Genomic DNA, 23,720 nt, shown 5'->3' with positions numbered 1-23,720 from the left:
AAGTCATAACTGAAAACAGAATTAGAAAAATGGAAAAACATACTCACACGATCAAGGAAACATTGGAAAAACCACTTCGTTGTGTAAAAGCTAGTGGACATATCCTGGGAGTCCTGTGAAAAACGCAGAAGTTAAAAAATACTCACAAAAATCAAGTAATGCCTTGAACTGTCCATGAAAAAACATTTTCACCTTGAAATCGTGTTCCATCCACATCAGTGTACTCAATATTCACCATAAAGAATTAATTTAACTACATGAGACACTGTTATACTTCAATTCAACAAATAGAATTTCTGTCTTTTATAGTTTTTCTTCATCAACTTCACCACCCAAAGAAACATGAATTCAAAGGTGCAGAGGTATTAACACATGTTAGACCTCCATCTTATTCCTGGGACAGAGGTAGCAGAGGATTAAATCCTCTCTCAAGAAAATAAATCAATATTCTGGAGCAACCAAAGTTAAGGCACTGGGTCCATTTAGTCTTTCATTTCTCTATAGCAAGGCCGACAATACATGCCACAGGTTGAAAAGATTTTGTGACAAGAATACCCGTCTACCAGAAACAAGCCTGAAACAATCAAATTCTTCAAACACAGGACCTCAAAACAGCACTTAAGACAGATAAGGAATTTCATTCCTTAATTAAGGGGCCTAATTTCCCATACAGCATAGAGGATCTATCTGGTATTCCACCCCATTCAAAGATGGCTACAGCTTCTTTGCAGTTTCATGGAACTCTTCAACATTTTTTGCACAGTTAAAGGAAAAGCCAAAGTAAAAGCTAGAACGTTAAGAAATTCTAAATTTAAACTTTGGGATAACGTCATATTCTATGCTTGCCACACTCAGATTTTCCAAAAATTTCAAGTATACAAACAGTGTAATGGACCAAATCCCTCTGGTTTATCTGCAGGCTTTACCTTCATCTTTCAGCATGCTAAAATGGGCTCATCTTAGTGATACACTCACAGAAAGAAATGAAAAAAAGTGATTAATATAATTTAAATAATCTTTATCATATTTTCATTTTGACAGTCTTTATAAAAGCATACAGAATGAAAAACACCTTCTTTTGAGATTTTTCTAACCTTTAAGAATGGCCATCAGCCTACTGAAAGACAGATATAATGGACCACACCATTCCCTGATAAAAAACCCCAACTGCTGTTAAATTTAATGCCACAAAACTAATTCACACAAAAATAGAACCAAGTTTTGATTTAAAACTGAAAATAAAAATATATAATAGAGATGAAGTGAATGTTTTCTCTGGATCCCTCTAACCAGCTGGCCAAGAGCTCTCTCAAAAGGGACCTATCAATCCATTATATTTAAATAAGCTTTTTCAGTTACTAAAGCAACTTTCTGCACTTTTCTGAAACTTTCTTTTTCAAGTGACCCAAGGTACAGGAGGAGGGGGGGAGATGGGAGATGGAATGACAAAAAAAATTTCTTGGTTATTAAATGCAGTAATAAGAGGTATATAAGTCATATACAAAATTTAATAACATGCCAGCCTCCAGCAGTATCACCTCAATCGTGTATAATTATTTTTGGATTTTTAGAAACTATAAGGGCCTTTTACCACTGACTGTTAAAACCATCCAATCTTCTGGGGATTATTCTGTATTTTGTTCCTGAAACATGACAACCTCAAAAATGAGAATAAGACTAATAAGACTATTTCTAAACAAGAATCATCATCTTGCATGTACTGTAAAAACTAAATCCACAACTTTCATTTCAGAGTCAGGTTAGTTACAGAATTGGTCTTGATTTTTTTTTTTTTTTTTTTTTTTTAATACGAGAAGATCATCTTGCATGATGAATTTTGACTTGACCTTTTAAACAGAAGAGTGGGTTTTTTTCCTAACCAGATCTGCCTAATTCCATGTTATGAGCAGGTCTTACAGCACATTGTTAAAAAAAGACATTAAATTCTGTTTTATAATACAACAGGCACACATTAGATGCAATTCATCATTGCCAATGTGCTACTCTGCTCCCAAATTGCTTTTTTTTCTTTTCCCAAGGTGATAAACATACTAAACAGAAAATAATATAATCCTAGGAAGGTAATGTTTGTAAGCAGCTATCACACTTTAAAAGATGTTGCTGCAACTGAGCATCTCTTACACTACCTTTTAAGACTTGTAGATGGATTCTGGCAGAACCAATGTAATTGTAAAAGAAAATTCTTGGTAACTATTGGAAGGGCATTTTTCTCCCATTAGAAAAATAAATTGTTCCTTAGAATAAATACAGTCAGTATTAGCAAAAAAAATAAAGAGCATATTACTTCCTGTTTAAGAGCATTAGAAGCGGTAACACTCAACATTTAGCTTCATGAAAATGCTACTGAGTATGTGCAAATTTTAAAAGGACCATTAACTCTTCATATAAAGGCTGTTTTTTAAACAGAGATTAAAACTGGTTGGTTGCAAAGTCACCTCTGTCCAGAGATGAGCCACAAAGCTCTACATACAATAAGTTCTTGATAAAGTGTTTTAACATCAGCTTGCTATACAGCAGTTTGCACGAGGCCAGGTAGAAGGACCATATATATTCTTTAACTCAGAGGTCAAAAGTGAGACCGACACCCAATGTAATTACTCTTAGGAACAAATTTTATCATAACTCTGCCAATGTGCACCACAGCTTTGTCTGTAATGAAAACAACAGCACTTCTGCCTCTTAGAGCTTTGGGTTTTTTTTCTGAGGTTTGAAGTATTCTTAACCTACTGGGTTAACCTGAACTGAAACAAGGTAGCAAGCTGTAAATTAGTGGGTTTATTGCAGTATAAATACTTACCAAATGCTGCTTAAGTTTGGACAAAAATTTTTTCAGTATTTTGTCATGATGTTCTTGAAACCTCAATAGTTTTGGAAAACCAGGAATAAAAAAACCTGAGAAAAGAAATTAACCATGTAACAGGTGTATGTACTAAAAATGATATAAAAAAGGTATGCAGAGCTCTGAGAACATTATCCTTCTATAAGACCACTGGATCTGAACAGATATTCATAGCAGTATTATGATGTCCACATATGGATATGCACATACTCCTGCCTAAATGACTACAGCAAAACTTCAGTATGTTACCTTAGTGACTATTGTTAGATTAGTAATGGTAGATGACAACAGATCCATCAGTCCTACATTAGTCTATTCATTATTAAGACCATGGGGGAAACTAAATTTATAACTGTTCTTAAAAAAGAGAACAAAAAAAAAAAAAAAAATAAGCCACACCAACTAAAACTTTTTAAAGAACAAAGACAGAAATTGGGATTATGCATAGCAAATTCATGACAGAAGGACAAACAGCATAGGCAGCTACTAGAACTGAAGACCATAAAAAAAGACAAGAAGGATATTCTACCAAGACAAATATGAATATATAGTACAAAAGTAAAGACTATGAGCTCACACAACTGAAACTAAGGTCATATTAAAAACCTTGATTAGTTTTAGTGATCATATACTAGAAAAGGAAAGCACTAAGATCCCCTTCCAATTGAGTTAGCAGAGTTAAAAATAGGCTCAGAGCAAGCATGTAATACTAGTCAAAAAATGTGAAATGTAAAGGAAAACTAGCCCAGCTACCCAGCAGGAAAAGAAGCCATTCAAAGAGGATCCTTCAAAAAGCTGAAGCTGTCTTCAGATCAGAAAAACACAGATGATCAAACACTGGCAGTATAAAAATGTGAAAAACAAGCCTCCAAAAAAAAAAAAAACAACCCTCACAAAAGACATTAAAAAAATACTAATAGACATTAAAAAAAAATACTAATAGACCTATTTTCAAACACCTTGGAAGCAGAAAGCCTGACAGAGAATTTTTAGGTTCAACAGTCTGAAGATTTTTAGAACTGCTCAGAGAAGATAAAGTCAAAACTAATAACAAGTTAAATTTTTGCATGGAAGACACAGGTGAGGTTCCCAAGTCAGAGATCTGAACAGCTCCAAAAGAATTCAAAGATCACCTAGCTGAAATACTGATTCTGTGAAACTTCTTGTGTAAAATACTAGGAGTCCAGAAAGTGGCTGACATGATGTCAGCTTTTCTTAAACTGTTTTTTCAGTACAATATCTGTCCAATATTCAGGCCAATCTTCTAAGAAACCAAGAGAAACCATAATAAATAAAGTTGGGGTAGGTGGACATCCACATGGATGCAATGTAGAGGAGAATCAACATGGCTTTTACAGAGACATCATGTCTCTTAAATCTATTGAGGTTCCTTGAAGAAATCAGTGAGCATGTAGGCACAGAGAGCAGTGGATATTGCCTCTTTGACTTTCTAAAGATGCTAATAGGTTCTACCACCAAAGTAGCTTCATCGCTTCAGTCCATCTCCTAAAGCAGCTAATCCAATGAGTTAAAAGACAGTAAAATAAAGAAGATAAAAAGGTTACACTCTTGGAAGTTGCATAGGAGTTTGTGCTGGGACCTAAGCTATTTAACATGTGCCATGTGTCCACACTGTGAACAATCAGTCAAGTCCTAGTCATCCTGAAAGAGCATGGGAAAATCTGGAAAAAGCAAGAATTCACAGAGTTAATCAAGTAACAAGTGATAGGACAAGAGGGAATGGCCTCAAGTTGTACCAGGGAAGGGTTAGACTGGATATTAGGAAGCATTTCTTTCCAGAAGGGGTTGTTGGGCGTTGGAATGGGCTGCCCAGGGAGGTGGTGGAGTCCCCATCCCTGGAGGGGTTAAGAGTCGGGCTGACAGCACTGAGGGATCTGGTGTGGTTGGGAACTGTCAGTGCTACGTTAATGGCTGTACTGGATGATCTTCAAGGTCTTTTCCAACCTCAGTGATTCTCTTAAAATATCACAATATACAACCATCTGTGTCAAGAACAGATAAAAATGCCATGTCTGATCAGTCTGCAGTGAAGAAACAGCTGATGGGAAATACCACCAAGATATGAGAGATGACTTGTAAAAATAGGTCCTGAAAGAAACAAAGACTGAGAAAAACAGCCTGAGAAAGAGATAAAGGATTGTGGGGGGAGTGGAGGCCCTCCAAGCTAAGGAATATCTCAAACAGTCACCAGTAACGAAACTATAGTCATGGAGTGGTTAGTGTGGAGGTTGAAGCTGATAAGGCTGCCCGAAAAACACAGGATGCAGCTGGAGGGGGGAGCCCTGTGGAGACAGGCCAGTTCTGCTCTGGGCCAGCTGGTCAGTTTTCAAGGGCCATCTGTCTGGTGAATGACCTTTGCTTCATTATCCATAAAATGCATATTAAAGTTAACACCCCTGAATGTGCTAATGAAGACTAACAAGATCACGCTAATTACATCATCCCATGAAACACCTTATCCCTCCCCATACATGGGATACGTAGGTATGTGGTGTAAGGAACTGAAGGAAGAAATGCTCAAACATTCATGGACACAGAAAACCTCATTTCTTTGTATCCTTTTCCCAGTTTAAATTGTTCTCTACCTCAAGTAAAACATTTCAACAGGTCATTCAGTGTCGTTTCACCTTTATTTAACCCGAGGGGATCACAGAACCATTGTGATTCTCTGGGCTTCCAGTCTGGGTCATGACACATGGGTCAACCTAGGGGACAGACCCAAAGAAAGTGTGTATAAGGGGGGGGGACACGGTCCAGAGAGTTAAGTGAAGTGGACATAAGCCTCCTTGAATCCTCACTGGCAGGATCGACACAGGAACCCAGACCAGTGATCTCTATTCTCTCCCTCTCCCTCCTTTCCTTTTTCTGCTTTTCCTTCACTACCATTAGGCAATGCAAGGCATACAGTATTGCTTGCAACAAGTTGTTATATACTTAGCCAACTATCATGTATCCAATTAGTACAGTTAATAAACGTTTGGACTTGGAGACTTGTCTCACCACTGTCCACTCTGTTGGGGATTTATGAATCTGAGTCACTTGTCTCTCTCATTTGAGCAGGACATGACACAAGTACCAGCGGTGAACAGGTTATGAAGATCCACTCAAAATCTAGAGGGCATCACTGAGAAATCATAGTGTGGCAGACCAAAACAAAAATGGAAGAAGACAATCCATAGTCAAACGCAATTAATTATTTAAGGAAGAAAAGTCTACTGGAGACTATTAAAGGCAAAACAAATTTTCATCTCAAGAAGTTCCTCCAGAAATTCTTTCAGCCTCTAATACATTTTTCAGGAGGTGTTGATCTTTGGTTGCCTTATTCTCAGACACCACGCTGATCATCTGTTTCTGGTCAGTCAGAGACAGGACATGGGGTTAAATAGGTCTAGTACAGCAATTCCATAGTCTTCGGATTAAAAAAGGCTACAAAAAACCCCAACAGTTTTAACTTGTAAATGATAGGCAGTATGGAAACTGGAACAAGTATGGACCCACAGAACACATCACTTTAAAAAACAAAAAACCAAACAACAACAACAAAAAAAAATCAGTGAATAAAGTCCCAAACCAAAACCAAAACTCACTCTATTTATTAATTACATAATTTGGTGCATGGACACTAAGCTGCAAGATTTACTATCTCAGATTCACACAATTTTAGTATTTCATAGGTACAAGTGCATATTCTATCGTACTTGTCAGGTTGTCAGACTGCATATTAGGAAAGGCTGTCAGGTTGCATATTAGGAAATTTTGCTAATAAAGGCAAGGTGTTTGGGGTTTTTTCGTAATGTAAACAGTGAATGACTACATCAAAGTTAATTAGCCATTATTAATAACATTCAGAGGTGTTTTTTCCATAGAAAGTTGCTCTTTCAATTTACATATACCAACTCATTAACTTGAATTTTTAAGACTATAAAAAACCCAACAGAAAGAGCTTTCAAAAACCTGTATCATTTTGAGGGTGAAATACCTGTATCTTATTGTTAAGATACTTCACATCATCCATACAACATCAAACATCAAAGAGGCCAAATTAATCCCTTGTTTTCAAGTGGTGTTATGCTAGAAATTAGTCTGGCTATGTATCTGAGCACAGGAGATGCACCCAAAAAGCATTCCAGGTTCTACATCACAGGTAGAAGAGAAAAACAAATGAAAAACCTTGTCTATAGGGGGGATCTTTTAAGCATCCTACTCTTGCCAATATTATTCTGATTGACTTACTCAGTCCACCCCAATAATTTGCATAGAGAGATTCCATTTCAGAGAACTGTCTGATGGTCAGTGGAATCAAGTAAAATTATATTTTCCTTCACATATATCGGCAATTTAGAAGAGAATCATAGAATCACAAAATCATCAAGGTTGGAAAAGACCTTGAAGATCACCCAGTCCAACCATTAACCTAACACTGACAGTTCCCAACCACACCAGATCCCTCAGCTCTATGTCAGCCCAAATCTTGAACACCTCCAGGGATGGGGACTCCACCACCTCCCTGGGCAGCCCATTCCAATTCCCAACAGCCCCTTCTGGAAAGAAATGCTTCCTAATATCCAGTCTAAACCTTCCCTGGTGCAACTTGAGGCCATTCCCTCTTGTCCTATCGCTTGTTACTTGGTTAAAGAGACTCATCCCCAGCTCTCTGCACCCTCCTGTCAGGGAGCTGTAGAGGGCGATGAGGTCTCCCCTCAGCCTCCTCTTCTCCAGACTAAACCCCCCCAGTTCCCTCAGCCGCTCCCCGCATGACCTGTGCTCCAGACCCTGCTCCAGCTCCGTTGCCCTTCTCTGGACACGCTCGAGTCATTCAATGTCCTTTTTGTAGTGAGGGGCCCAAAACTGAACACAGGAATCGAGGGGTGGCCTCACCAGTGCCCAGTACAGGGGTCAGATCCCTTCCCTGTCCCTGCTGGCCACGCTAGTGCTGACACAAGCCAGGATGCCATTGGCCTTCTTGGCCCCCTGGGCACACTGCTGGCTCCTGTCCAGCCAGCTGTCAATCAACCCCCCCAGGTCCCTCTCTGACTGGCACTCCAGCCCAAGCCACTCCAGCCACTCCTGCCCAATCCTGTAGCCCTGCTGGGGGTTGTTGTGGCCCAAGGGCAGCCCCCGGCATTTGCCCTTATTGAAACTCCCCCAGTCAGGCTCAGCCCACGGCTCCAGCCTGTCCAGGTCTCTCTGCAGAGCCTCCCAGCCCTCGAGCGGATCATCACTCCCCCCCAACTTGGTGTCAGCTGCAAACTGACTGAGGGTGCCCTCGATCTCCTCATCTAGATCATCAACAGATGATCTAGAAATAGAATGAATAAAAATTATTTAGGCTTTAAACTGCTGGCAAACAGTGCTTGAAACTACTTTCCCCAAAGAAGGACAAAGAAAAAGTGCAAAGTTATATGACATCGGTTAAATCAGTTTTAAAGTTTCTGTTATAGAATCTACAGTGATATTTACAGTAATGCTGCACGGTGGGATACACTCACTTAAAACATGTACATTTAAAGAATCATAGGAAAACTAGGTTAAGAAGGGACTTCTAGAGATCATCTGGTCCAACATAAATGATAAACTGGGAACATTTGAGGTTCTGTCAGAGTATCTATAAATGTAAGCTTCCTTAACAGATGTTGCCAAGATAGCTTCAATGCGTGTATAAACCTGTGGCACGATGGTTCATATGCTGTGTGGAAGAACTCATCAAGCCTTGGGCTACTGAAAGCTCCCTCCTTCCCTCTCTAATCACTTGACAGGTGTATGCCCTGTAACTGGGGGTGGAAGGAATGAAGGAAGGAGAGAGAAGGTTCCAAATGGGGTACTCAGTAAGTTACACAGGCAGAGCGCTGACTCCCATACATACACAAGCAACATGTCTGCCTGTGTAAGTCCATCACTGAAGACAAATCCTCCTGTTCATCACAGCAAGTTCAAATGATGACTACAAAAAATCAGTCTGAGAAATTCATGTTAAGAGTTCGATAGCATCACTTTCCAAGATTGCAACTCTTTCCCATTAAAAAAAAAAAAAAAAAAAAAAAAAGCTGCTCTGGACAAAACACCAAGACATAAAATTTGGAAAAAGTTTTAAAATCCTGTTTAACAGTTTACAGCATCTTAAAAAGGCAACTACATCCACATGAATCTCCCATGTATCAAAACCGCATCAATTGATTTGTTATATTATGAGTTGATTTAGACTTACTCCCCAAAAGACCTACAATTTTCTGTGACCTTTGAGGAGCTCCACATTCTACACAGTTGTATTTGCATAGCTCTTGATTATTATTAAATCTATAGATTTTTTTTTGTAAGATGCTTTTAGTCTGTGTTAACATTGTGTAAAGCTCCAAGCAAGTCTTTGATTTTTGATGAATTACAAATGTCACTTATGACATTGATGCTCACGTCAGACTGCACTTTTTTTTTTTTTTTTTTTTTTTTTTTTTAGGCAATGCTTTTGCAGAAATATAAACGGAAAAATAGGAAAAATAACCAACTAACACCTTGTTTTGGTGATGGAGAACATCCAGGAACACTGAAAAGCCAGGGCAGGAAGATAATCACAGTATGAGAAAGTCTTAAGCAGGGAAAAGGAGCTAGAGCTTGTTAGAAATTTGCTAAAAAGCCCACATTCTAGATAATATTTACTTTTTCAGATTTCCAAGAACTGCAGCTTTTCTGAATCACTCCATCACTAACATCTAAAAATTATGCTGGAATTCCTGGAGTTGTTCCATACCAGTAGCCCTAGAATATGCATCGATTATACTAAATTAGGCATGGAAAGAGAGAACTAACAATAACATAAAAGTAACAAGACAGAGTGAGAAATGCTGTGTGAGGCAAGGATACAACTAAGAAACCTGAAGTTAATGCCTAGATATAAGTTCATTTTTAACTACAGATTCCTGTCCTGCCAACTGACAGCACAGCCACAGTATTTTTTAACATATTCTGTATTAGTTTTCCACTACTATTTTATTGTCATACAGATGTCTGCGTAGCCAGCTTTCAAATGGTTACATTCCCTAAGAGATCAAAAGGAAAGGAAACCATCTGATCTTCATTAAGAACTATTTGAAAGATATCACATGTAAAAACAGTTACTTACCATTATGGGTGAGAGCTCTAGTAACATCCTATAGCCTCCCAGTATAAAGCTCCCATTTTGACTATACAGACAGTACAGCATAGCTCCATTTTCAAACAATTTACAGCTTAAATAGGGTAGGTTGAAATCTAATATATACTAAGTGACATGAAACTCCATACCATGCATAGCATGCTTTGGACCAGAGAGAAGTTTCACCAAGGCCCAGAAGGCATCTTCTTCATTCATGTACATAAGAAGTAAAGCTGTGATCTGGCTCATTCCCTGACAGTATCCAACTTCCTGAAAATCAGACAGTGAAAATGTTAAAACACTGAAAACAAAGGCCTCACAACCCTGAGCTCTTAGTTTTAACTTGAGCTAGTGGAGGAAAGAGGTGTAAGTTCCCTTATGTGACCACCAAATACTCAATATTTAAACATTTAAAATATTGATAGATAGAAGGGATGATGTACAACCCTCCAATTGGAAAGTAAACTGGAAGCCTTGATTGTTCATTAGAACTCTCTGCTGATGCACAAAATCCATGTTGGTACTAATAATTTCAAGTAACTTTATCTTATTCTGTGAATGGATATGTTTTCCATTTAGTTGTAAATTGGGCTTTTTTGGGGGAGGGGAAGGGGTCTTGCTTTGCTTTGATTTACAGTCAGGGCACCATCTGATAAACACAGGACTTTTCAAGAGTGACCTGTAACTATAAACACACCCATGTTTATCAGCCCATAACAAGTAGATGTAATAAACACAAAGAAAAAAAATTTATTGTTCCAAAACTGAACTTAAGTATTTCCTCTGCTATTAATTTTGACTTTTATGGCAGGAACCAACTGTCATTATAATTTAGCTGCTCAGATAACCCCACTGATAAAGTATTTGTAAGGACAATGACTTAATTGTTGAGTAAGTTTTTCAGGTTTACAAGTTCTTAGCAGAACTTTGTTCTAGAGATAAAACCAAAGCATAAGAATTGCCATGCATAAAGAGGAAAAATGCAACAAAATAAAAATAAAAACCTCACTGCAGTATTTCCATCACTACACTTTAACAGTTGATTTTAAATATTATTTTTCATCCAACTTGAAAATACTAGGCCAGTCTTCCATAAGAGAAATATATATAGGTCCTTCCAGACTTTTATTTCTCAGTGTGTTAAAGCTGCTTACAAAGAAAAGCTTAAGACAACATAACAAGTAAAAGACAACAAATTCCAGCAACACAAGTTCTTTTACAGGCCAACAATTGTGAGGAGACAGAAAGTGAAACAGGACAGAAAGGTTACATTTCCTAGGACTTTGAAAAATGACACAAAGTGGGATTTAGAGTCACTGCTTGATTTCACTTTCTTCTTCTTAGCTTTACATATTTTTACACTGAATTCTAGGGAGCTGCTGATAGATATAAAATAAAAGATGTACAAAAATTATCAAAATGGGCACAAGAAATGAAAGGATAGTGCATTAAAACCACAGTTAAATGTGCACACGATAGCATTTCTATTTCTTCTATTTTTAGCATGCAGCCAAAAGACATTACAAAATACACAAGTTTCTAGCTGTTATGATATAGTCTCGAAACCCCACTCTAACAAGTCCTTATCCAGGACTGCAGCCAAGACCAGGGGCTTAAGTAAAGAAGATGCAACCTTTAAAACCACGTTCCATTTGTTAAAATCCTCCAGGTTATGAAATACATCTGTTTACTCCAACATGCATCTTTCTGCAGTGCGTTTTCCTTTCCATCATACAAATAAATGGAAGGCATATAATAAGGGGGAAAATATCAGTAGTATAAAATTCCAGCACTGCACAAATTCATTATTATTAGACACAATACTTAGTTTCAGTTGAACTGTATATGCACGGTCTGTCCAGTAAGTTACTCATAATCAGGATGATTTATTTTAACTTCAGTTCAAAACATGTCAACAGTTTATTTCTATGTACTTTCAAAGGTCTCTGACATTGTTTTTTTGTTTGTTTGTTTGTTTTTAGGGAGAAAGAAGATATAAAATTGCAAGTTATTATCTGATTATATGTTCAGAGAAACCCTATTTAAGCATGAAGGTACACAACTTACCGTATTGTATATGGAATATGCAGCTAAAACATGGAATAAAGACTGTTGCCTGGAAAAAATAAGAGTAGAAAAGGAAAGCACTATAATATTATCTTTGGTAAAAACAGAAAAACTTGAAAGTAGTGAACTAAGTTTTGGAGACCTGTTTCCCCAGTTTAACTCATCTAGCACTAAAGAACAGGATTAACCACTCTTTACAATGATACGCACTTCTGATTTCAAACCAACATTGTATTTAGCACTTTTCTGATGTTTTACATTTTGAAAGCTCTCAAAAAATACCTATAATACTTTAAGAAGGCAATGATGTCACACCGTAATTTTTACAGACAGGTAAAGTGAAACATAGAATGGGCTACAGTTCAAACATCAATTTATTCTGAATGCCAAATTTTAAACACCTCAGACCTGATTTCTGCGCTTGCAGAACAGTAACAGCTGTTACTAATTTCAAACAGAGATGTAGAAGAGTTGAAATACACAGAGCAGCCACAAAGGTGTCTTAATCTTGGCACCCAAATTAAAGGCTGCTTTAGTGACTGCTACTGTCAAACTTAAGAAAAAAAATACCAGCTCTGATTTGGCATCTATGCTCAGTCCTCCAGAGTGTACTGATCTCCACGTACTTCAGAGCTAGGATTACAACAAAGAGCTTTGTATAGGACCTTCGCTTTCTGTAAAAACAGTCTAACTTGTGAAGGTAGTAAGACCAAAAAATACCCTCAAAAAAAAAAAAAAAAAAAAAAAAAAAAAAAAAACAACAAAACACTCAACCAAAACATCCCCCTTAGAAAAGATCAGAGTTATATCGAAATAATGGTGGAGAGCTCTTGTAATTAATTTTAAACTCACACCCACTTTTTGTGATTTGTTGGGGAGACAATTTGGAAATCTGAATGTCTACTTTTATCTACAACTAAAACTGATAAAATTGAACTGCTGAGTTTGCATATTGTCCTTTTTCTGTCCAGCAAAATTCTCTCTTGACTGTCACTACCCAGATGTATAGAAATAGATACTAGCAGGTTAAAAAAAGAAAGTATAAGCAAAAAGTTTTCTATTGGGAAGAGGATGCACACTTGGAGAATTTTACCAAAACATCTAGATTATGATATTTTTGTTTGCCCTCTTGCAGAACTGAAGCTTAGCCATTCTTCAGTAAGCAAAGTGTACACCCTGAAGGAGCAGATAATATTAACCTGGAGTCTTATTTCACAAGGACAGACTAAAAGGTCCCAAATGTACACAAGAACCTTCTAAATCTTCAGCTGACCATATGAAACTGAACATAAGAACTCAATCTCATTCACAGTAAGATACGTAAAATAATGGTAATTTTAGTGCTATTTACACTAGATGATACCACCAAAGACCTGTAAAGGAACCAACCTCCAAACACATACAGTCTACTTTAAAGTCAAACAAGCTATTGATTTACCCAGGGGACTTTATTTCATTGCTATGTGAAATGATTTCTGAATTTTTCATCGAGGCATCGCTGGAAATGCATAATATATCTACAGCAATTCCAAGATCTATTCCAAGTGTGAAATTGCTTTATGCAGCCAAAGGCTTTCCTGTGGACTCTGAGGGCATGCTTACAATGCAGCTACAGAGACTGGAGCTGGCTCTGCCTGCGTTAACCCCAAACTGATGATGTAGCAAGCTTCTGCTAACATCTAAAATGTGTGCATAAAAACTAACTGAGGCCCAGAAGCACCACAGTGATTTTTGCATGGCACTGTGTCAGTACTACCGAGGGGCACGGCACAGCAGCTCAAGCACAGATAGCACTGCACAAATGTATCTAAACTACAGTGGCTGCACAGAATAGCTCTCAGCTTGGGAATCTCCACTTTGTACTCCACAGTGTGTTGCAGCCATCAGAGAAATTCCCCATATTTAGAATTTGTCCACAAAATACCTAGAATAACAATATAAGAAAATTTTTTGGTTTGTTATCACATTAAAGTCTCTTTTGAGTATTGCTTTTTGAAAATAGCAGGCTACCATAGAATCTGCCTTAGAAAGAAAAGGAGATTAAAAACTGAACTAATACAGTCAGAGAAGGGAAAAAAATACCCTCTTCATCTCAGCAGGGTGCTGATGCTGCAAGCTAGCAACAATACTGGTGTTTGTACTGCCACTTATTTCACTATTAAGCATTTTTTAAAGATGACAGCTGCCTAATATTCCTCATCTAGTAAGAGTAAAGAAAACCCAACATTTTGAAGAAATCCAAAAGCATTAAGGCCTACATTTGTAAAACATTCAGTGCTCACATGTGAAATACTGCTTTATTTGGTTCTGAATTTAGATACCAAGAGAAGAGGAATATAAAAATCTGGAGGAAGGCTAAAATCTCTGGGAAGATAAAAGTTATTAGAGATGCAAAAATTGATTTTAGTTTTGAAAATATACAGTTAAATAAAATGACTGCATAATCAATTTTATTAGCTTGAAATTCCCATGCTTTTGCATTTACTATATCTGAGACTCTTTATTAAATATGAAACAAGGTAAGAACAGTTTAGAAATGGTTTCCTTCGGAATGCTACTGACCATCTCTCAGCAAGGGAAAACTAGTTCATTGGAAGCAACCGTCTGGCTTTGTAGTAGTAACGGTAACTACGGCTTTGCACACAGACAATCCTGCTTTTAAAGTCTGGAGTTTACATTCAATATGCTCGTACAGGTCAAAGAGGCTTGAGGCAGATCAGAAGCCAGTTTTAAGAAAAGCAAAACAAAATTTTGCTATTTACTTACTTAACACCATATCTGTCTCGAAACATGATATGATCTCTGTATGTTCGATTTACATCAAGATCAATTTGCCTAATATCTGGCGAAGACCCTCGTGCTTGACACTTCAATTTCTGGGAAAACAGTAAAGGACAGAAATTAAGTTTAAAATTGCGAACTCTTAAAAGAGCAGAATCTGCCAGACTGTACACATATATTGAAGTGTTTGACATCTTACGATTTAAAACACTTAATATAGAATAGCCACTCACAGGACAACACTTTTAACTTCCAAAATAGGCATATACATATACAAATTCTACAGAGTCAGACCAAGCCCATAATACACATTTTTGTGACACACCATTCACTACCCATATTCAAAGCTATGTTTCAGCATTTCAAATTTCTAATTGCCATTTTGCAGACAGGCATATCACTGGAGAAAGACAGAAAGTGAATTTTACTACTCAAGAACAAGAATCAAGATGCAAGTGCTCCTGACTGGACTTTCAGTAAATGATTTAATGTCATTTTCATACTTTTCCTGCCTTTTTCTCTAAGCAGAATAGCTACAGAGCTGCCAGTGAAGAATGTATGGATTTTTCTCTAGTCATTTCCTCTTTCTGTTTTAATCTAATTTAGTTGTAGATACCTCTACTTTAGCACTTGCTTTAATGTTTTATAATTAAATCCAATTTTGCAATTAAATACTTTTTTTGTTGAATTGAATACTTATGAAGTCCGCACAGGTTAGATCGCCACATTATTTTTTTGTACTTACAATAATTTTCTCCTGATATTCATTCATTCATTCTCACTTCTGTCTCTAAAATTTGACTTTGCAAGACATTTCTAACTGCATTCAACATGGTATTTTCAAAACATTACATCTGAGTAGGCATTATTAGAGAATACCACAGACAATTAAAAGGCAGAACTCTACAGATTCTGGTTGCAAGGTAAAAAAGGTGCAAAGACAACAATAAAAAAACGGATCAAACAGGGAACGTAACATCCATACGGTTTGTTGAATATAACCACAAACTTCAGGCACTTTGGGAATGACCTGGAAGTCACTGCACCAAGTGGTAGCAGCCATTAACCACATGAACACTAACCTCAGCCTCAGCTTCATGCACCTTTCAGTATAATTTAAAGTACTAACATCCAGAATGATCTGTCCCCCAGGCAGACAGAAAAGTGAGGAGAAAATTTATAGTTTTAAGGTGGCACGAGGACCCAGAGCCTATTATTTGTTGGAATATAGGAAAAGAATCAACCGGAGTCCTTAGAGTTTGAGAAACAAAAAGGACAGATTAAGAACTAGTAATTGCCCTGCACAAGAAGCTGTTTGACCTACAGCAAATGTGCATATTTTCCTTCTAATTTTAAGGTGTGCACTTTGTAAGTGATACTTGTAATGAGGAGTGTTAATAACACTTCAGGAAATGGGAAAAATGCAGAGCAGTAAAATGAGCTTATCACAAATAAAGAAGCTAGGATAATGATGGAAGGAACTCTTTCTACTTCTGTATCTGAACTACAAACACTTTTTTTGTTTTGCATTGAGCACTAGATGGCATTAATCATTTCTGAAGATAAAGTCACCTATTTTTAAATGCTTCTAGTTTTACTCAGTATTCTTTCCCACAACTACATTATTCAGCATGAACTCTGTTTTATCCCTTTGGATCTGCCACTAGTCTTACTCATGAAGTTAAACAAAATATAACAGTCAGAAAGAGTAGCCTGTCAACTAAAGAGCAATAAATAATTTAAGAGGAAGATCACAGACACCAAAATTTAGACATCAATGCCAACATCGATCTTCTTTCATGATCTTACAAGATTCCTTGTCTACTCAGACCCAAAGTCTCAGCTATTAGAAAATGCCAAAATCAAACAAGCAATGCATTTCCTTGAAACGCCGGACATTATTTCTTTAAAAGGCAGTGAACATTTAAAGTCCTGTAGGGAAAAATTTAAAAACTCTACAGTACTAAATTGCATTTCTGTTAGTTAAATTCTTCCTATAATCCTTTAGCAGAAAGAAAGAGAGACAGAGAGGAGAAGGCAGAATTTTAAAGGATTTGACTCCCCTTTTGCCTAACCTACTAGCCTGCACATGAACCTTACTCTCCACTCTTGGGTCTGAAGTTTAGCTCTTATGGCCATCAGCTGTATTCACACCCGTAGGAAAAAGTAGATTTAGTAGGGAAAAATTTAGCAGAACATAACCACAATAATTCAAAGGTTGCTTTAACTTCTACCCACAGTGAGGACGGGGGCTGAGGGGGTAACACATAGTTATTTTCTTTATATTCTATGCAGGAGATATGCTTAATTGGTCAATGTATGCCTGCAGAAATTGTGGGGTTAACATCCTGTCATCAGTTGCATCGCTGAGAATACAATCAAGTAACCAGACAGTGCTTTGTAAAGGATATCTAAGCTTCACTTGGAGGTGAGATGGCAGAAATATAGCCACCTTGTTCTGGCTTGTACAAGATTAAGGCACCAACCTCCATCCCCTCCAGAATACTGAAACTCCTCTTACTGATATTTAGCTTAACAGACATTTCTCAGAGAGATGGAGTTTCAGAGGTTTATGTCTTCTTATTGCAACAGGGTTTTGGGGGTTTTTTTCTGTTTTGTTTTACTTTGTTTTTAGAAAGGCTTTTGCAAATATTCACGGATGGGAAAAGAAATGGAAAGAAGATCCAATTCATTACATGAATTACAGAATTAAACAGTAAGCTGAAAAAGTGCTTTTCAATACGTATCATTTCTCCTACTTAAAACAAGCAGTAGAGTTCAACGCAATTTCTGATATTTTTTTTAATAATGTATAACAAAAAAAGCCTGTAGTCTTATTGTATGAAATTTTTTAATTAATAGTAAGTGGAAATTCCAGAAACTCACGTTATAAAAGTCTTTCATTTCTTCTTTCATCTTAGGGACATCAAGTAGTAAAGACCAGACTTGCCCTCTGAACTGCAGTGGAATTCCTTTATAAATTCTCCTGTGAAACTGTAAAAATACAATAAAATATAAATGCAATAAAATCTACAGCATTCTGAACAAAAGGAACATTAATACACAATATGCTAAAGACAAAAATGCAATTATATCAATTGTCCTAGCAAAAGGATGATCAGCTGGGGACGAAGTGTTTCCAGTGTCTTTTGAAGAACTGGAAGTGTCCAGTGGCATCATCTGGGACATCTGTTGACAGAATCAGCAGAGGCACAGGCAACTAAATGGACACACAGGACAGAACGTCACTCCATGCAGGTGATGCTTACAAGCCAGGACTTCATCATGGAGGAATGCTTGGCAAAATTGTATCACCTCTGCTGAGAAGCACTTATTCTACCAATATTGGAAACACTCCAAATTTTGTAATTTAAACTCAAAAAAGTCAGATTCTTAGCAACACAGTATTTCAGGACCAGCCACAAATAACTCACTATAATTATAAACTATAAATGGGAATGGTGAAAGGCAATCAGCAATATCAAAAAGCTTTAAAGACTATCAGTTTAAAAAAAAAAGGCAAAACTAATTTTTGAATTCTTATAAAACTGCAAGTGATGAAATGCATGTATGTATATCAAACACACACGTGAGATCACCAAAAGAAACAGGACGTGCCGTTTCTAAAACTAACAGATTTCAGATCATATTTCTAAACTAACAAGCAGTTTTCTAAATACACATTAAAACATTCGCACAAAAACGACGTATGAAAGATATTCTACCTACAGTTTCTAAGAATACGGAACAACCTACCAAAACTGCATGCGATTCTTAGCTGCAAAACAGAAAATTAAATTCCCCATTCCTGGCACATTCTGTTCTGACACATAAAGCTTGTATTAGAAATGAGTCAGAAGGAGATAACTCAGCACCCGTGTGTAACTACAGTTGTTATATAAACTATTTACCAGTCTTGCCTCTGATATGTCCCTGCTCTTGCACTCTCATTCAGTGGTTTGGTTCTTACTGGGCTTATTTGAAAAAAATCAAGAGCACTGACAACTGTCTTCCTCAGTTCTCTTCTGATTTGTGTCTCTATGCAGCAGCATTTAGGAGCATGAAAAGCCCCTAAACAGAGAAAGATGGACTAGCTGTCTAAAGTCTTGGCTTTACACAGCCAGGAGAGACTCAGGATAAACAAAGCCTCAGAACAACCGAATCCTAGTAATTCTAAAAACATAGAAAAACTTTATCATCTTGCAGAAGACATGTCTAAGAAAAGGAAAACCAGAGAACTCTAACAGAGAAAACAAACCTTTCTGAACTCCTGTTTTTACCATTATTTTAAAGACAGCGCAGGGAGACAATCAGATTTAAAAGAGAATAAAACACAGACAACCCCTCCCCAAACAATTTATTTTTTGCATTTAACCTACAATGACTGTTAGACCTTAAAAATGTCAATTGACAAAGTTATCACTTCCTTGAAACATTTATAAATAAGTTACGTTTGTAACTTAAATAGTATTTTAAAAGAAATCTCCTCCTCAAAGACAGAATCCTTTTTTCTTTTTCACATATTTCACGTCTCCAGTTTTGGAAGATTAATGAACTCCTCATTGCAGTATATTTGCAAATATCCTGCTGTTCGGGATATATCAGATCTTTGAAGATGTCTTTAACGCTAACAAGGATTCATGTCTGGGTTTTAGAATGCATAGGTCTTATACAAGTAAGGTTATGACTTCATTTGCTGTCTCCCCTTTTCAAATGAAAATGTGGAACTTGTATAAGATGTAACAGCAAGCCTGGAGGCTGTCCACAAAGAAAATGTTGTGCTTTTTAAAGAAACTTTTCTGCTTTAATATTATTAAGAATGTTAAAACCGCAACGCTTCTAATGTGAGCACAGTTATGACAGTACGGTTTCTTCTGTGAGGATAAAGACCAAGATACAGTGCTACAAAGAACTCCTCTCTATAGATGTATATCCAGACTTCAGCTCACACAGACAACTTCAGTATGTGTCCACCCAGGAACAAGGATAACTGCTTGTGAGAGAGGGGATAATTCAGTCTTCTGAAAGCCAAGCAAAACCAATTGCAGTGGTCATCCTAAGAAGAGATTAGCCTGTCTACCAGAAAGCAGAATAAGCCAAATGTGCAAATCTTTTCTGGGAACTTGACAGAAATTTTTTTTAAGAAAAAAATGCAGTGTTATACGTCCCCAGTGACACATAGATGTTTTCCTGAGACCCATAATACATTAACAGCATACCTTGATAACAAACATTTTTGCCAATTAATTATCATTTTGTAACCTGTTTTCAAAGGCCTCAAACAACCATAAGGCTACTAATGAAGACAGTTTGTTGAAGAATACGTTGTCAAGGCTACTGTTGACCTAAATGAATATTTTGGGAAAAGGTCAGGTGGACATCAAAGGCCAAAAATAAGCCTTTGTAATAATAGTTTCTTACTGAAATGGAATTAAAACAAATTCAAACCATCAAAAGTGTGGGGCTATCTTTTTTTCAGGAGATTAAACTGAAGGAGAAGAACAACCAGTTTCAGAGGAGTCTATAGTATATACAGTTTTCCCATCTCCTGCACTTCCCAGACAGCCAAACAATAGAAGACCCTCTGAAGTAGTAAGTAAAAACTGAGATAGAGAATTGTGGATGCACTTTTAAAAGAAAAGTCTGAAAAATGAGCTGGCAAATACAACTTTAAAAAGAGTGGAAAGGACAAAGAGATCAGCAGTTTCATTAGCCCACCACAGTTATGTCAAAAAGAAACAGAAGGAAAGCAAACATTTTCAGTAGCTAAGATCTGAATTATTGCACTACCTGACAGAATAAACCCAAATAACATTCAAAGCTTCTTGCAAACCATTTTAGATCTGTATCCAGCTGACTCTGCTGTTCCAACTATTCTTTTATTTAGGCAGACAAAAAAAAAAGCTTTCAGTCATCCCCAAGTCATTACAAGATCCTGCCTACAGACTCAGCAGAACATGAGACCAAAGACTCACTGTCTGCCAGGTACCTGAGAGATAAATGTAACTCAAGAACAGAACCTTTCATGGCACAGGCTCCATTACACGAACAATAATGTGGAAGCAAGTGTGAATAATTTTATATACAACGGAAAACTGAAAGGAGTGGCTGATATGCCAGAGAGTCACTCTACCACCCAGAAGGACCTCAACAGGCTGGAAAAATGGGATGACAGGAACCTCATGAAGTTCAACAAGAAGTGTAAAATCTGGCACCTGGGAGGGAACAACTCCATGCACCAGTACACGCTGGGGACACCCAGCTGGAAAGCAGCTTGGCAGAAAAGGATCTGGAAGTCCTGGCAAACACTAAGTTGAACTGGAGCCAGCAATGGGCCCTTGAAGTAAAGACTAATGATACCCTGGGCTGTGTTAGACAAAAATATTGCCAACAGGTTGAGGGAGCTGATTCTTCCCTGTGCTCATCAGTGGTAAGGCCACACCTGGAGGTCTGTGTCCAGTTCTGGGCTCCTCAGTACGAGACAGATGTGGACATACTGGAGAGAATCCAGTGAAGGAGCACGGACATGATGAAGGGACTGGAACACCTCACATATGAGGAAAGGCTGAGAGAGCTGGGGCTGTTCAGCTGGAGGAGAGAAGGCTCAGGAGAACCTTCTCAATGTATATAAATACCTGAAGGGAGGTGCAAAGAGGGCACACTTCCTGGCAAAACTCATTTCTGATAATCAGTCACCAAACAGTTACAGAAAATACAAATGAGCAAACAGATTATTAGATAACTGAATATCTTTACCATAAGTACCACACTACTGCCCTCTGCTGTCTTTTATTTCCTTATGTACTATGAAAATGTTGAGAAACACTGGGTTGGGTCTATATATTTGCAAAACCCTACTCTTCTCTCTGAATTAATAATTAAAAAATAAAGTTGAAAATTCATCTAGTAAATTTTTCTTCTAATTGTGGGGAGATTAAATAACATGTCAATGTTCAACAAATTCTTTAAAATTAAAGTTTTCTTAAGACAATAGCTGAAAACAAAACACAAGTATATAAACTCAGAGCTCAAATAATCATATGAAAACATGCATCTTTCAAAGAATGGTGTTACGGAATCCAGGATGTTTCCATCAGCATAAGACATAGAAAAAAGAAAAAGTCATCCTCGGTAGATATATAAGCACAACTTAAATAAAAATAGAGGTTCAAGTTCTGTATCACATCTTAGCTGATATTCAGCCAAGGCTAGTTGTCACAAACTCTTGCAGTTATTACTAATTTTGTTGATCCTGTAGAAAGGACAAGTGGACACTAGATGAGGCCCTACCACCTGGGAATTCAAAAGGAGCTTCTCATGAAAAAGGAAATTAGACCTGTAAACTGGACCTTCCCATGGTGACACAAGAGAATATATAATATGAACTAAAAAGCTTACAAAGCAAGAAGAAACAAAAAACTCTCAAATTTGGAATATTCCAATTTAGCTATCGTCTCAAATAATGAAGTCCATAACATCCCCATTCAATGTTGCCTCCGTGCAAAAAAATCTGGAAAACATACAACCTCCCTTTCCTTCCCCTGCCCCAATCTCTCCAGCTCATAAACCAAATTAGTTCCTGGACAAGAAACGAGGCCACTATCATGCAGCACTAGTCTGAAGAATGGGAACTGGCATTCTTGCTGCTGCAAGATATAAAACTGGTTTCCTTGAAAATAAAACAACTTTCTCAGTTATGTCAGGAAGAGCTGCACAAGCAGCAGAGGGACTCTGCCACCTCAAAAAGAATCAGTGATGAGAAGCATAAGAATTAAAATCTGAAGTCTCACAAGAAAGTATATCTATAATGAAAAGAAAGTATATTTATAAAGGCTGCTGCCTTTAGAGTTTCTTCAACTTCTGTGGGTTGCATAAAAGGAAGAAAAAGTAAAAATACAAAAGTTGCTCAACCTCATTCAAAAAAATCTCAGGAATGCAAAAAGGGTTCTTCATTAAGGTTCTGTGTTCAGACTCTAAACTAAGCAGAAACTTGATTATTATATTCTGTGTGACTGCCAGACAGCTAAAAATTGCCAGCTACCCTGATTGTTTCTCTTCTTCCTTTCCCTCTCAATTTAGGCAACTTCAATCACAGGCAGATGAAGGTAGACAGTGAAAGGCAGAAACACTTTGGTGGAAATACTCAAATGGGAATATAACATATAACAGTTTTATTTAATCTTTCCTGAAAGTTATGATCATACTAAGCCAGGAAGGATTTACTATCTGTGGTGGTTGATTGTACCCTGGATTATTAAGCAGCAGAATACAAATAGGAAATAAAAGCATAAGCTAGAAAAAGACCACACTGAAACACAAAGTTTGCTGCTCTATGACACTGCCTGCATAAGAAATGACTAATAGGGAGATGAAAGCTTTGTTTTGACAAATATCAATCACTCAAAGACACATGGGCATTTACACACTTCAGAGACTGGTGTCTGCAAGAATCACGATGCCTCCACTGAAAGAAAGCCTAAATAATCATATAGGAATCAAGGAGTTTTATACACAAAAAGGAAGTCAGGCAAAAAATGCCAGGAGACCTGCATGGGTGAACAAGGTGCCCCTGGACAAACTCATAAACACAAAAACAAAGCCTACAGAGGGTGGAAGCCAGGACAGGTAGCCTGGGAGGAATACAGAGAAATTGTCCAAGCAGCCAGGAATCAGGTTAGCAAAGTGAAAGCCTTGATAGAATTAAAACTGGCCAGGGACGTCAAGGGCAACCAGAAAAGCTTCTATAGATATGTCAGCAATTAAAGGAAGACTAGGGAAAATGTGGGCCCTCCCTAGCACAAAACATGAGACCTGGTTACCCAGGACATGGAGAAGACTGAAGTACTGAATGACTTTTTGCCTCAA

The 23,720-nt window shown here is 37.4% G+C and overlaps 1 protein-coding gene across 3 annotated transcripts in view; it reads right to left on the bottom strand.

The window, feature by feature from the left end:
- USP6NL (USP6 N-terminal like) overlaps positions 1-23,720 on the bottom strand; it is a 123,665-nt gene that overhangs the window by 17,003 nt on the left and 82,942 nt on the right. For all 3 annotated transcript variants that reach the window (XM_026868244.1, XM_026868243.1, XM_026868245.1), the window contains 6 exons: positions 17,742-17,849; positions 14,841-14,950; positions 12,075-12,123; positions 10,157-10,277; positions 2,819-2,913; positions 48-113 (listed from right to left, as the gene is read on the bottom strand). In XM_026868244.1, the coding sequence (XP_026724045.1) occupies positions 48-113; positions 2,819-2,913; positions 10,157-10,277; positions 12,075-12,123; positions 14,841-14,950; positions 17,742-17,849 (549 nt within the window). The remainder of the gene's footprint in view (positions 1-47; positions 114-2,818; positions 2,914-10,156; positions 10,278-12,074; positions 12,124-14,840; positions 14,951-17,741; positions 17,850-23,720) is intronic.

This window comes from Athene cunicularia (genome assembly GCF_003259725.1).
Source record: "Athene cunicularia isolate RWA chromosome 1 unlocalized genomic scaffold, athCun1 chr1_part2, whole genome shotgun sequence".
Classification (NCBI taxonomy): domain Eukaryota; kingdom Metazoa; phylum Chordata; class Aves; order Strigiformes; family Strigidae; genus Athene; species Athene cunicularia.
This window is presented reverse-complemented; position numbering and strand designations above follow the sequence as displayed.